Below are 15,161 nucleotides of genomic sequence, written 5' to 3' on the forward strand. Positions count from 1 at the left end.
CGACAAAATGGACAAATAAAAACCTACTAATTTGTTGTTGTTGTTGTTGTTTTTGTTGTTTCAATCACATTTTGTCGTTGCAAATATATGTAAATGAACTCAACAATAATTTGGCTTCCTGAGCCAGAAATAGGGAGGAAGTACCTGAGTATACACAGGCGAAAAAATACACCCTTTCCTCCGACTGAGTGACCTTTAATTTTCGCGGACCGCCAGTGGAGGTGGTTTACCCTTCACCCTCAATTCCTTGTAAACAGGTCCCTTAATCACCATTGATAACAATGCGTTTGGGCGAAACCAAAGTAGCGGACGGGTAAAGCAGCTAGTGCACGCACCAAATCTCATATATGAATTTGTGTACCATCTTCCTGATATATGTAAACAATATGACCGCCAGTATTTTTGAATCATTCTGAATTATCGCAACTTGTATCCCGGGCAGTATCAAATTAATATCGATATTGCGTTGCACCGTGATTGTGTTTTGTTAGAATTGTTGAGCGTTTTGCTATACTTGTTAAGCCTCAATAGGACCCCCTCCCTCCTCCCGTCATAAAATCAGCTGCTCAAATAATGTTTTGGGGAAAAAAATCATCGTCATGAGTAAACAAATGTGTTCAATCTCATTTCCTCCTCCATCCCTCTCCGATATCAGACTAGCCACTGAGTAAATCTTTGTTTTAATGAGCTACAAGACCGTATTTTAGGGTCAAACTTTCATATATCATAAAACAAGTAAACTCTGGAGTCTGGACTAAAAAGAATGTTATCTAGCTAGTGCTGGGGTCGAACGCTATCAACTGTTTGAAGCCAAGAGAATGTTGAGAGCCGTCTTCATTCTTGTAAGATCTTGTAATATAACAGTTGTGTAGCTTTTGTATTTATTTCGTTATTCTTGTGTATTCTAGCTGCAATAATGGCTGAAATAAGTCCGCCAGGTGGCTGGATGAACCAGCTGCGTATGACTCGCCGCACTGCCGCCGGAGTGAATGCATGATATGACGGATGTGCTGCGTCGGAAAATTAACCATCCAGTTTGTCTGAAGCTTCTGTGAGGCCCATTGAGATCCCAGTGTCACTGTAACTGCTAGCTGTAACCTGATTTGCAGTTCACCAGATCTCGCATTGTTGCCAGTGAGATGAAATACGTAGGAGCGCGAGCGAGACCTCCATGTGTAGCCGTACACTTCCTCTGAATTTGCTTTGCCCTACAATACAGCAAGAAGATTGGCAATGCTACGGGTTTTAGCAAGTGTCCGTGACACGTTAGTTAAAACTAGATAAAACGCCCCTGGATGGGTGGAGACGAAAGAAATATAAAAGCAATACCCGCAAGTCTTATTTTCAGCGACTACTTCGGCCCATGCCTGGACTCGGGCCTTGCACCTTGTCAGAATGGGCTTGGATCGATTAATGCAAGATGCGAGGTATAATGATATTCAAATATGCAGATTACATTAATGAGCATTGTTTCGGTATTAAATTCTATGCTAATGACCCTTAATCAATGTGGAATATTCATGTACCTCGGGTCTTGCATTGTATAATGGGCTTGGATCGAATGATGCAGAAGGGAAGAGCTAGTGCTTTTCAAAAGATGAATGCACGGAAATTACTGACCCTTCCCAAACCGGCTGCTTGCGCAAAAAATGACGACCTCCTCGCCTTGCCAAATAACTTGCATTTCAATTTGGTTGTTTGCCAATGACGCCGTTAACGTTGTTCTCTCGGTAATATGACAGGAAAGCAATAATTCGTCCGAAACTAAAATTGAAATTACTCGCGCAGTAACCACGAAAAACACGACTTAATGCGTGATCGCCTTCCCCAATATTATGATCAACAACTAGATACATATCAACGAAGTGTATATGGTGTGAGGAAGAAATGCCGGCTTATTTATAATAAAAACATGCAGCTTCTCTCTGTGGAAAAAAGTTACCGTACATCTACATATACTGATCAATAACAGTATTACATGCATGTATATAGATGATGATGATGATGATGATGATGATGATGATGATGATGATGATGATGATAATGATGACGATGATGATGATGATGATGATGATGATGATGATGATGATGATGGTGATGATGATGATGATGATGATGATGATGATGATGATGATGATGATGATGGTGGTGGTGATGATGATGATGATGATGATGATGGTGATGATAATGATGATGATGATGATGATGATGATGATGATGATGATGATGATGGTGATGATGATAATGGTGATGATGATGATGATGATGATGATGATGATGATGATGATGATAATGATGATGATGATGATGATGATGATGTGATGATGATGATGATGATGATGATGATGATGATGATGATGATGATGATGATGATGATGATGGTGATGATGATGATGATGATGATGATGATGATGATGATGATGATGATGATGATGATGATGATGATGATGATGATGATGATACTGGAGAGGAGGAGCAAGAGGGATGGTCATAGTCAGCTGGTAGTAGTATAAATAGAGAATGATTATGCAGCATCTTGTGTCTTTTTGTTCACTAAAACATCTGTGTTTATATGACACTTTTCATACAAAATATGTGTTCAGCACAATACGTGATAAAGACTGAGGGAGCCATCATTATTTACGGCGGGGGTGGAGGAATCTAAGGGGGTCACTCAAAAATTGAAAGCTACAATAGGGGTTGCTCAAAATGTGGAGAGAAAGAAGGGGTTACTCAATTTTGGTGCAAAGAAATTGAAACACTTCTCAGATCGCATCATTTAATTTCACACATCAGTTCTCCAAACATTTCTCGTTCTCTCCTTCCTAAGTTCTTGGGGTGTAACAGTTTTACTCAGTAATAAATTGAAAGCACCTCTCAGACTGCACCAGACTGCACTATTGCAATTATCAATTTCTCAAATTTTCCACGCAACAGGGGACACCCCTCTGTCGCTTTTCCCATAAGCCTCTAGCGTTTTCTCCCCCTGTACTGTCAAAGTCAGATATCCTAGTGAAACCCTGTCATGATACCCATCCAAATTAAATAATACTATATGATACTGGTTACAGCGTGAGCTTTTATATCTACATTTGTCGTGACTTGGAATTTCATTTTGTTGGTTTCACTTTTCAACCGTATGAGATCAGTATTTTGTAAAATTAAAAAATACAGTACATGTATTGATATTTATTTAACTTTTCTGAGTAAGCAGTAAAACTGTTACAATATACCCCAAGGCGGTGTTAGAGAGAGAGGTGGGGGTTACTCAAATTCAACATGGTTGGAGGGGGTTGTACTCGAAATTTAAGAGTTTCAAACGAAATTCCTCCGACCCTCGAGGCCGTAAATAGTGACGGCTCCCTTACCATAGAAAGGTTTGAGTAAAACGAAATTTGCCAAAAGATTCTGAGTTTGAAAAGTGTTTATGCTGAATTATGGGCACTGCAAATTACTTCTAAAAGCCGTGCAAATATATTCTCGCGAGCCAGAGCATGATTTCCAAGCTCTTGCCGTAAAGGGGTGTGTCGTTTAACGACGATGTGCAAATAGTGTATGTTTGAACCGCAAGGTGATGCAGAGCATGTATTTGGCACTGCGGGTCAAACACTATCGTAAGGTGCCCTGTATCCAAACACTAATTATGGATTGCTTTGGGGTATCAGCATTAAACTTTCCCATATCCTTGCACAAAACTTTGCTGACCCTTCCCCTACATACACGAAATGAAATGACCCCCAAACTGTTGCATGAAAATTGGTGACCCCATCGCATCCCCCAGTACGCAATGGAGGTCTATGAGTATAAAATGTCTTTTTCAAAGAAAAATACATTGTTTCCATGACCACTAGCGAAAGTGCGTCTACCACCGAACTTAGAGTATAGGTTTTGAAAGTGCCCCGAGTCGTACTCGCAAAAGTGCACTTTGGCTGCGTTCACAAAAGACGGTAGGGAGGGGAGCTGGAGGAATTCAGGCGGATTCGAAAAATTTTGGAGGCAGTGGGGGGACTTGAGAGCTTTGTACTGCCTATAGAAGGGACCTGAAAATTTTTTGGTTCCCTTTTACCTTTACATTTTCCAATTCCAAGGTTTGTCAGATAATCCAATGTTAAAAGAATAACACTTTAGTGCCATCTAATTGTTCTAATATCAGTAATAATTAAACAAAGTCTAGCATATTTTGTCACATTTCATGACTTTTATCTCGAAAGAATCTAGACTGGTTTTTCGTAAAAAACTAAATAAGTTGGCCTAGTAGGTAAGTTAAAGGGACAGAAGCTGCAAATGTTGATAATGTTTTCAATATTTCTATGCAATATAAGCTTATACAGTATACTGAAACACACAATATTCAGTTTGTCGACAAAGCCTGTTTATATAAATATGTATATTGGATGATAACTGAATAAGAGTCCAGACTGAAAGTCAGTTGTCAATGATACAAGTGCACAGTAGACATACACAGGCTGTGTTGGCAAGCTGAATACTTTATCAATCACTTTATCAATCACAATTGTTGCATAACAACACACTTCGGAAAGTGCGGTATATAGCAAGAACAAAACTAAACATTGCATAAAACGTTGTTGTCGATGTCTTTAGCTGCAGCTGCCGGGGGAAACATGTAGGCCCCTTGTGTTTGTAATATCTCCGATGATATTGATGATGATGATTAAATATTTGAAAATGGAGAAAAATAAAAATATATTTGGACTCAGTAAATTTGTTGTTATTGTTGTCATTATTGTTGTTGTTGATAGTATTTGCAGAAAAGAACAAAGTATGTGCTGCAAAATTCAATACAGCCTAACTATACATATACGCTGCAAAATTCAAGTAGGCCTATTGAAGTTTTGTCCAGACAGTTGTGAAGGGAGTTGACATGAAGTTGAACACAGTTGCATAAACTGAACAAAATATTGTCAAAATTATCAAAGTTAATACATCTTCTGCCTTGCTACCGCAGTGTCACTGTCACTGCACATCGGTAGTGACACACTGAGAGATAGCTTTGACTCTGCATATACCACATTGGACACTCAAACCCGGGCCGACTCCAACCGAGCGTCGCGTCGAGCGCCAGACTGTCGCCGAGGAGGTCATTCCAGGGTCATCTCAGGTTCATGTAGGTTCAAAGAGCAGCAAAGAGCGGTGACCTACTTGAGGGCGCTGTGGTTCAATATGGCAGCATTTATAAACCGTATGCACGGCTTATTTGCCCGACTGTTTACACCTTTGCTACTACTATTATTATACTGCGAGTGCCTGCAACAGCTGTCCCCGTCAGATATATTCACAACAGTGCAACAAAGTTGTGTCTTTGCTGCTACATCGGCGTCAGACGACAAAACGGTCGAAATTCTCGAGCAACTGGCTCACAGCTTCCGATCTGAAATACACGTCAGCGTTGGCCGTCTGTCAGACGACCTGGATCATTCACATGGAATGAAGGAAGTGGAAAAGAGAGGCTGAAATGGGTCCAACCCACTGAGAGAAAGGACATAGCATTCTTTGAGCGGGTGAAAACCGACCGGACGTGTCTCATCCGAGCTCCGAGATTTTATCCGAAAGCCGAACACTACGATGGTCCGAAGTCCTTCGGAGCAATGCTTGACTTTGTGAACTCAAAGTGCGGCACGTACAGAAACGCGAATGGACATGTTTCTGTCGAGGGACTTCACAAGGAAGATATTCTAAACAACATCTTTCGTGTTTCTGACATCAGTAACTGCACTTCAGGTATGGCGTTCAAGGAAAAGTTTGAGACTTGCGGAAGGCGAGGCAGCAGTAACTGCAAGAAATGTGACGGCGAGGACGATGGTGTTGCCACGGAAACCGCGTCACTGTATCTTGGCGATCGCACAAAAATGCCAGAATGTGAAAGGATCGCCATGCCAACAAGAGATGACTTTTTCAACGATTTTCTAAAACGTTCAAAACCAGTTATTATCACAGACGCTATGCAAAACTGGGACGCCATCGAGAAATGGAAAAATGAATTTTTGCGGAAAGAGTATGGAAAAAAGAAAATTCACATCAAACTTGCGCCGAACGGTGAATTTGAAGGATGTGAACCATCAAGGATATGGGAAGATTCCAGATCTTTCAAAATTCCTCAACAAGTCCGGGATCAGCTTCCTTTCCCGGATTTAGTGGTGGTTCGACCGGCCACCATGAATTTAAAATTTTCAGACTTTCTGGATATGGTGGAAAATGCAACCCTCAAAAAGAATAATGTCTCTGCCTACTTGGAATACTCCTCAATACCACAGTACATGCCGGAACTGGAAAAAGACATCCAGGAATTTCCTTTTGTGAAAGGAATGCTCACTCGGAAACACTTGAATTTGTGGATTAGTGATGGAAACACACTTGGAAAACTGCACTTCGATCCTTTTGATAACTTTTTATGCATGGTAAGTATTGTCACTGGGAATAGAGAAACCTTGGTGTTTAATGTTGTTGTTTTGTTGTCGTTTATGTTATTATCTGGTGATAATATTGAAGAACAAAAAATTTTCTCACTTTTTTGTTAATTCATTTCTACTGTTTACCTGTACTGTTTACCTTCTAAACAACTGTAAAATAAAATAATTATTATATCTAACTTTCAAGTCTTTGATGTGCCAAGGAGATAGAGTACAGCACTGGTGTCCATTCTTTCCTATAAACACTCATCATGGGATACAAATTGAACTTTCTCCACAGGGTACAGGGGAAAGTCCCCTGGGGTGGGGAGGAAGGTGTTTTTTGTGCAACGGTTTACCTTATTTGATTTTATTAATTTTGACTGTGATATTTCAAATAATGCGTGTGGGACGGCTGTGGTGTTGACTCGATCACTTAATCCGCTGATACGGACAGCGGATTAGCAAGTTGGCAATGTTTTCGGAGCAATTACAGTGGTGTATACACAAGTTGGAGAGGAGATAAGGACTTGTCGGTAATAATAAAGCAGTCAGATGGTGTAGAGTTGAACTCTGTATTTGAAATATCACAGTCAAAATTAATAAAATCAAATAAGGTAAACCGTTGCACAAAAAACACCTTCCTCCCCACCCCAGGGGACTTTCCCCTGTACCCTGTTCTTTCTCTGGTGTCAAAGCATCTCAAACTTTTCAAGATGAAATTAATGTTAACTTTTCCAGGCAACACACTCCAAGGGAATTGATATGGAGAACATTGAACAGTACACTGTAACTTTACATTCAGTTTGGTCATCTTTTGGCGCATGGTTAGAAATGCAGAAAATTGAATATCCGGTTCAGAGTTTGACAAGAAACCAGTTCTTATCTTTGACTCAATATGCAAATGAGACAATTCAAATGCAATTAGGTCACTGAAAGGTCATGCTTTTGAGTTTATGAAATACCCAACTACACAGGGGAGATAAGCTACAAGTTATTGATGCTGCAGCTGATTTCATTGGTTAACACTAAAACGTTAAACATCCAATAAACACATTAAAATATTGAGATATTATTCAAAAGTGAACTACTTTTTCGATATTAGGATATTTTTATAGATGAGATAGTACAGTGTGTTTATGTTCTGTGACAACATTCTATCAATACGGGGCAAATGCAAAATTTGACATAATTCAATTTTTCTACATTATTCAGTGTGTTTTCCACAAGTTTGGTAACACAGCTAATCGCTAGAAATTAACTGTAAGATTTCTGTAGTCCCCTATTATGATTGCTGTTACATAACATTGGGGAACCCTCAAAACATGATTTGGAATTCTCATTAAGGTTAGGTTCCACCCAAAACAAAAAACATGGCTTGTACAAACACTACATTAGCTTGAAGGATTCTTTATAAATAGACTTGTTGTTTCAAATGTTCGTAATCGTTGTAAACATTCTTGTCAAAAACAACATTCTTCAAATATGTTGTATTTTTTACAGATCAGTGGCAAGAAACAGCTGATAATTTTTGAACCTCATGAAAATCACAAACTGTACGAAGCTCATATTCCAGAAGCAATATTGGACTATCAACCGGAGACTGGGAAATTCCGTCGGAAGAGGCTTCTTGACAGCACATCCATGGTCATGTCTCCAGTCGATATTCTGGATCCAGATTTTAAGGTGAAATAATTGTCTTCCAATCCATCCTTCAATCCTTGTGCCTTAATCCATGATTTTACACAGTCTTTCATATTCCCTGTAGGAATGGCAAATTCAACTGTAGATCAGCTACTGTAAATGTACTTTTCAGCAAGCAGTCTTTAGACAATTCAGAGGCAAGAGTTAGATGCAGCTAATTCAAATATTTCCCTAAGTGGATAATGAGAATGAACTAAATCAATTTAAATTGCCCATTTAGCTAAAAAACTTGCAGCAAATTGACAGTGTTTTACAGTATTTGATATTATAAAAAGGAGTGGTATCAGTGGTCAGAATTATGGCAGGTGTGCAAGGGTGTTTTGCATGCCAAAACTTTTCACATTTTACTGCGGTATTTTAGGACTAGGCAGACTGTGTATGCTGTCTTGAGATTCCATATTTATTTTCAGCTTTCTTGTTCTAGTTGTGTGCACTTTTATCGCTAGGAATGCTGTTTATACCCAGCAACAGTGTCAGGTTTCTAACAGTTCAAGTTAGGTTGGACAATCTGTCACTTGAGGGCGCTCTTCTTCTTCCTCTTTGACTGAAGATAATAACTGAAAGCTGCTGCCCTGAGTAAACAATCTTACAGGCTATGAAATGTGAAAGCTGAAATATTTTCATATTTGCCCTTGAACTTGTACTTTTCTCCAAAGTAAATAGTGAGATTGAACTTTGACCACATACCACTATGCAAGCATCTATGCAGCTTTTTATGATGTGTGCAATCATAATACACGTAATGTACCAACCTTGGTTGATAGATTTTGACCGACCTGATCATACTCAAAATTTTTGTCATGATGGTTTTATTTTCATGCCATTATACAAATATTTCAGACCTAGTAACAAGCTTTCTTGCCCCTCCGATAATTGTTACACAACAAAAACCTTGCATTGTGATGTTAATTTGTTTTTCACGTCCAGCATAGACTTGACACTTGGTAGTTTTTTCCATAGGTTTGTGAGAATATTGCAAGCTTTTACATTGGTCCTTTTTTATTGGTGTGTTTGTTTGTGTTTGTTAACTCTGAAATATTTCAAAAAGTGGGTGTCATAAAACCCTGTTTATTAAATGCCTCGATGTGAGTGAAAATCAGTGCATTGATTTGAATAGGAAACATCTGGCGTTTTCGACGTCAAAGCAGACGCTTAACGCTAGATGTAAAATATCCATGGGCGCACTGCTATTTTGACTTTCGTCAAAATCTGTTTGATACTTGTCGATAATGGTAAAATTGTTTGACATTGCCCTGCATGTAACTAAATGTCACATAGCATTAACTGTAATAAAGATATTATTGCCTGAATACATGCCTGGCATTGGGCAAATTGTCACCTGCTCTCGGGCACATAAACCCATGTATTATAATATTGAATTTGTTTATGGTGTATGTGTTTATCTTTGTGGACTCCTTTGTGGACTCTAAGTAGACAAAAATGAGACACCATATGATTTTAGATTTTGCAGTTCTCAATTTTCAGTTGTTTAATTTATGTCTGTGTTTGTATTTATGTACTCCAGATTGTTCAAAATGGCATTACTTAGGAAAAGCAATAGCTCGAAAACTGCACAGCTGTTTTTGTATTCTGACAAAATGTTTTGTTATCATCAATAATTTTCCAGAGGTTTCCAGAATTTTCCAAGACATATCCCCTGAACTGTACCATTTCCGAGGGTGAGGTTTTGTTCATGCCGGCATTCTGGTGGCATGAAGTCCAGTCTTTTCCAAGTTTAACGGAAAACCGCAACGTTGCAGTCAACTTCTGGTGAGTTGGGAAAGTAGCAACCTTTCTCTAAAATAATTTCACTCAGAAATATTTTCAGTGTTTTCTGTAGTCCCATGCATCATACCACTAGAATCCCATCAGCCACTAAGTTGTCAAAAGCTGGGGACTCAATCAAAGTTTGTTCTAGTCTGTCAAAGGATTATGGAGACGCCAGAGGCTTTTTTCCATTGAAATTGTAATCATCATTGGGTGGAAAAAGTGTCAGCGCAAGCATACATACTTTTTTCCTTACCATACCTAGAAAATGAGCCCCTGAATGAGCATGACGTGTCACTCCTGTGATTATATTGCCTGCGAAATATATGATATTATATCATACCAGTATATTGGTGGTGCAAATACAGCAATCTGATTGGTCTAGACGTGAAAAAAAGTGGTATATTGGCGATATACCACGGCTGGCATACGTGCAAGCTCTCAGCTCGAGCAAACCCGTTTTTGACGTTCCATGCTAGAATGTCAATATACTGTTTTGATATAATAGCAATAAATCACACCCAGCGACAGTATACCACTCGATTTTGACCAGTTCACTTTGTATATGCACTCACTATCGCTCATGCATATATGTCCTGAACTGGTCAAAATCTCGTGGTATCCCATCGCTGGGTGTGCTTTATTGCTTAAATATTGCCCTGAGAGGTCTTATATATGCTACCAAACACCTTAAGCATTACTTCCATTGTATGATTCATCCAAATACTATAAATAGCTTCATTGTTCATTGTTACTTCAGGTGGAAATAACTGACTGGGTCAGAGCAAAATAATAATATTATATAGGACTCAGCCCTTGGTGTCGCGCCAGGGGTTATTAGATTAGAAATGTTATTTGTATTGATTCATAATTAGTCATGTAGTAAAGGATAAAATAGAATTAATTGTTACTTGCTATATGCTATATATATATATATATATATATATATATATATATATATATATATATATATATATATATATATATATATATATATATGCTATATATAAGCGCATTGAAATTTTATACTATTATGTAATGCGCTATAGAAGAATTAAGAAGAATATATATACCGTACTCGTCCGAGTATAAGCCCCCGGTTCGGCAACACTAAACAGCGGTAAAACTAGGGGAGGGGCTTATACTCGAGCAACCCCAAGTGATCTGGCATGGACGCTTAATTTATGCTAATTTTATGCACGATTTTTTTCAACACCACTCGATTTTTCTATCGCTTTCAAAATCGACTTACAAATCCAAAGAAATTGATTGTACAATCTCTGAATACAGAAGTGACATTTTGGTGAAATTTCAGCGTCGAAAAAAACCCCAACTGAAACAAAGACGTCATTATGCTGCTGATCAACAGTAATGTGAACAGGCATGCATTGCCCACACGGAAAGGCAACTCAATATTCCAATATCAAACTGTCTACATCTTGTGAAAACAACAACATAGCAGTGAAAATTGTAATAGTCACCAGGAAAAGTCTTCACAAATGAAAGGATAATTACTTCAAACAAAAGAAACTGCATGTTTCAAGCATGAAAACATCGTGGCCGTGAATGAAAATAAACAATGGCGGACGTGAGTGAGACTATTCTATTTAGGCGACGGGGGTGAGTAGGGTCAAAGAATCAAGATAGTACTGGAAAAACGTGTCATTTTCCTTACGATATTGTCAAGGGAACTCCAGTTTCCCATTGCTTTAACATCTTTTAATGGTTTCTTTATTATCTAAAATTAATTTTACCAAGTCAAATGACCAAATATACTCCCCTAACCTTTCTGTATTTGAGTTGCACTAGGGTAGGGGCTTATACACGGATGTAATGCATTTTCTAAAATCCTCTAAAATCAGTAGGGGGGCTTATACACGAGCAGGGGCTTATACTCGGACGAGTACGGTATTACCATACCATATATATACCATATATATATGGTATAATATATACGGATTTGGTTATTTTGTGAGGACATACTGAGACACAAGTAAAAATAACACAAAATGAAATCCAACTCCAGCATTTTACATGTAACACCAATGTCCATTTCCTGTCTGCAACATCTATGTCACCATGACAATGTTTTAGGCCTTTAAGTTGTGAAAAGTGAATCAACTTTAGTTACTACAAATCGAGCTTATTATATATATATATATATATATATATATATATATATATATATATATATATATATATATATATATATATATATATATATATATATATATATATATATATATATATATATATATATATATATATAATGCATCACCATCGAAAACGATAGAATTTTACGTGCGCTAAAAAAGCCGTACGGAATGCCCATTCCGTAACACGTACGGTTTCAAGGCGCCCCGTCCGCTGCAGCTTTGTCTGCGCGTTCACTGTTGAACGGTTTCAAGGGACCCATTGGACGAGTGCCAGAACATGTCTCGCGCGCGCTCTGTACGTACTTGTGTAGTGCACACACACTATCCAGAACTTGCAGAAGTGCGTCCGAGATAGCGTTCAACACTTGCGCCATAAATCGGAAGAAAAATTGTTGACATTGCACAAAAACGGTCACTACTCTGACAATTTGATGCCCTACTCATGAATGTAAGATGTATAATAATAAGGTTATTACAAAAATACTGCAAAGGATGCACTCGGACATTGGCGCCGCGCATCGCCCTCCGCTTCGCATCAGGCGATACGCTGTGCCAATGTGCTCGTGCATCCTTTGCAGTATTTTCGTAATAACCTCATAATATATATATATATATATATATATATATATATATATATATATATATATATATATATATATATATATATATATATATATATATATATATATATATATATATAATTTTTGCCTTACTGCACTCTCTGTGTTTTTAAGTGATAAAGTTCTTGATATTAAAATAGCTGCATGGTTCATTAAAAATGCTCGGTTTGTAGTAAGTCAAGTTGATTCACAACTTAAAGGCCTAAAACCTTGTCACGGTGACATAGATGTTTGCATACAGGAAATGTGCCATTGATGTTACATGTAAAATGCTAGAGTTGGATTTGATTTTGTGCTGTTTTTAATTGTGTCTCAGTATGTCCTCACAAAATCCTTAATGTTAATAATAGGCATTTTTAATGCATTCTGTTGGATGTTGACACTTCCACACATGTGTCGGTTTTGGAAGTCTTGATTGATTACAAGCAAAATAAGTTTTATAAATTGAGTCAGATATTTACAGTGTATTAGACAACCAGTTTATCCAAATCATTGTGGAAAAGTAATTGTAATTGCCTGCAACTAGTTTTAAAATTTTTTTTATTTTGTTTGATTTGCAATCAATACCTTTCTTTTTTTTCTCAATGCAGGTATGAACCATTCCTGACCAAAGATTTTCCGTGTCCTGGGTGTACACTGGATGTCAATCCCAAGTACTCACATCTTCTTTGAAGTTGAACAGAACAGCCCAGCCAGCTTTCTTGCCAATGCTTAGCTCCACAAAGCTTTTATCTTGTAGCTAGGAAATGGAACTCTCTCTACTCAGCAAATGTTTTAATGGCTCACCCAAATTCCCTGTAAACAGGTCCACAATCACCGTTGAAAACAATGGGTTTGGGCCAAACCATGGTGGTGAAAGGGATGTAAATTACCTGCAAAAACATGTTTATTGATTCTCTTTTTGATGCTCTATTCAGGGAATGTTTGTCATACTCGCGAAATGTTCAAAGGGAAATTTGTGAAAGACAAATTTCAGTCTTGAAATTTTATTCTGGTGTACTCTTTTGAAAGTCATGTCAAACCAATATTGAAATCTATATGTATAAATTTTGATCAGTAAAAATCATCAGGTTTTCAAAATGTTAATGTACCTGTCCATGGTTTCCTAGATGGGGAGTGTGGATGTGTGGGGATGTGGGGAAGTGGGGGTAACAGGGGAAATTGATCACTAATCATATCCTGAGACGGGGGAATTTGATCGTTATGATACTCCCATCGGGAAAAATTGACAATGCTGCAAAAGGCTAGTTTTAATTTTAACAGATATCAAGTCCTAAATTATCTACCGGTACACGTTGCCTCTATGACTGGGTGCCATATTTTGTGGGTACAAATCCAATCAAAAATTTGCACGATTCACCTGCCTGTTGGTATTTGATATATTTTTGCATCATGTGGGTGGGGAACTTTACATGGCTTGGAAGATGCATCTCAAATTCCCCAGTTAGGCTTGCACACCTCCTCCATCCTGTCAGACCCACACACTTCCCCCACCCCTTCCCTGGTAGAAAATACCGATAGGTGCATAGTTTACAAAAGTGGTATAGCTGTAATAAAGCTAGATGACACAATATTTTAAATGCTAATGAGCTCTAGTCAAATGAATACTTGTTACTTTTGATTACATTTTCACTGTTTTTAATCCATAAAGCAAATGCATTTTTCTTTTCCCTACTGTCATTTATGTCAAACTTCAAAAATTTGCCTCAGGACAGATAGTTGGCCCCTGAAGCTTTTACAATATTCATTTTGCCCTCCAGTTGTGGGGGGGGGCTCATTTTGAAGTTTATGGAGTAAATATAGTTATCACCCCTTATGTTTCTGAAACTTTACATTTTATTTCCGCCTGGTACTAGAGAAACAAATTGCATGACATTTAATGATATTTAACATTCAAAATGGCTGCTACCCCTGTGTTAACTCCATGGGGATAAATAATTTTTTTATATTTGCAAACATAAGAAAGTGAACAGTTTCTCACTCCCAAATCTTTAAAATGAAGTCCCACAAGTGGTAAGTCAAAAAAGAAGAAGCATAAAATTTGAGAGTCCAAATATCTGTGCCTCAGGCACTTGGAAAATAAATCGAATATTAAAGGCAATGCCAGGAACTTATAGATTCTGTTATTTCATGAAGGATTTATCAATAAAAATATTGACTCTAATTTTTCCTGTTGTATGTCATGCATTGATGATTCAACCCCTCCAAACTTAAAGGGGCAGTCCCTAATCCCTGGTTCTTGTATGAGTTCTTGTTGACATTGAGTATTTACATGGTGTTAGTCCTTTGTTAGTCCCCATGGACAACGTCCGGGGGACATAGGTTTGGTCATGTCCCTGCATGCGTCCATGCGTCTATGCATCCGTCGGTCAGTCAGTTCACGCAGATATCTCAGAGATGCCTGGAGAGACTTTATTCAAATTTGTAACAATGATTATTACCTATGTCATACATATGCATGTTGATTTGTTTTGTGATCCGATATCCAATATGGCTGCTAGGTGGCC

At 38.0% G+C, this 15,161-nt stretch overlaps 1 protein-coding gene across 1 annotated transcript; it reads left to right on the forward strand.

Annotated features, from left to right (window-relative positions):
- The first annotated feature begins 5,149 nt into the window (after nucleotides 1-5,149).
- On the forward strand, nucleotides 5,150-14,828 carry LOC139123578 (bifunctional peptidase and (3S)-lysyl hydroxylase Jmjd7-like). Its single transcript, XM_070689747.1, has 4 exons — nucleotides 5,150-6,416; nucleotides 7,911-8,093; nucleotides 9,739-9,881; nucleotides 13,245-14,828. The coding sequence occupies exons 1-4, from the start codon at nucleotides 5,607-5,609 to the stop codon at nucleotides 13,324-13,326; spliced, it is 1,218 nt and encodes a 405-aa protein (XP_070545848.1). The 5' UTR covers nucleotides 5,150-5,606; the 3' UTR covers nucleotides 13,327-14,828.
- Nucleotides 14,829-15,161: the final 333 nt, after the last annotated feature.

The sequence above is a fragment of the Ptychodera flava genome (assembly GCF_041260155.1).
Source record: "Ptychodera flava strain L36383 chromosome 23 unlocalized genomic scaffold, AS_Pfla_20210202 Scaffold_23__1_contigs__length_28996876_pilon, whole genome shotgun sequence".
NCBI classification, from domain to species: domain Eukaryota; kingdom Metazoa; phylum Hemichordata; class Enteropneusta; family Ptychoderidae; genus Ptychodera; species Ptychodera flava.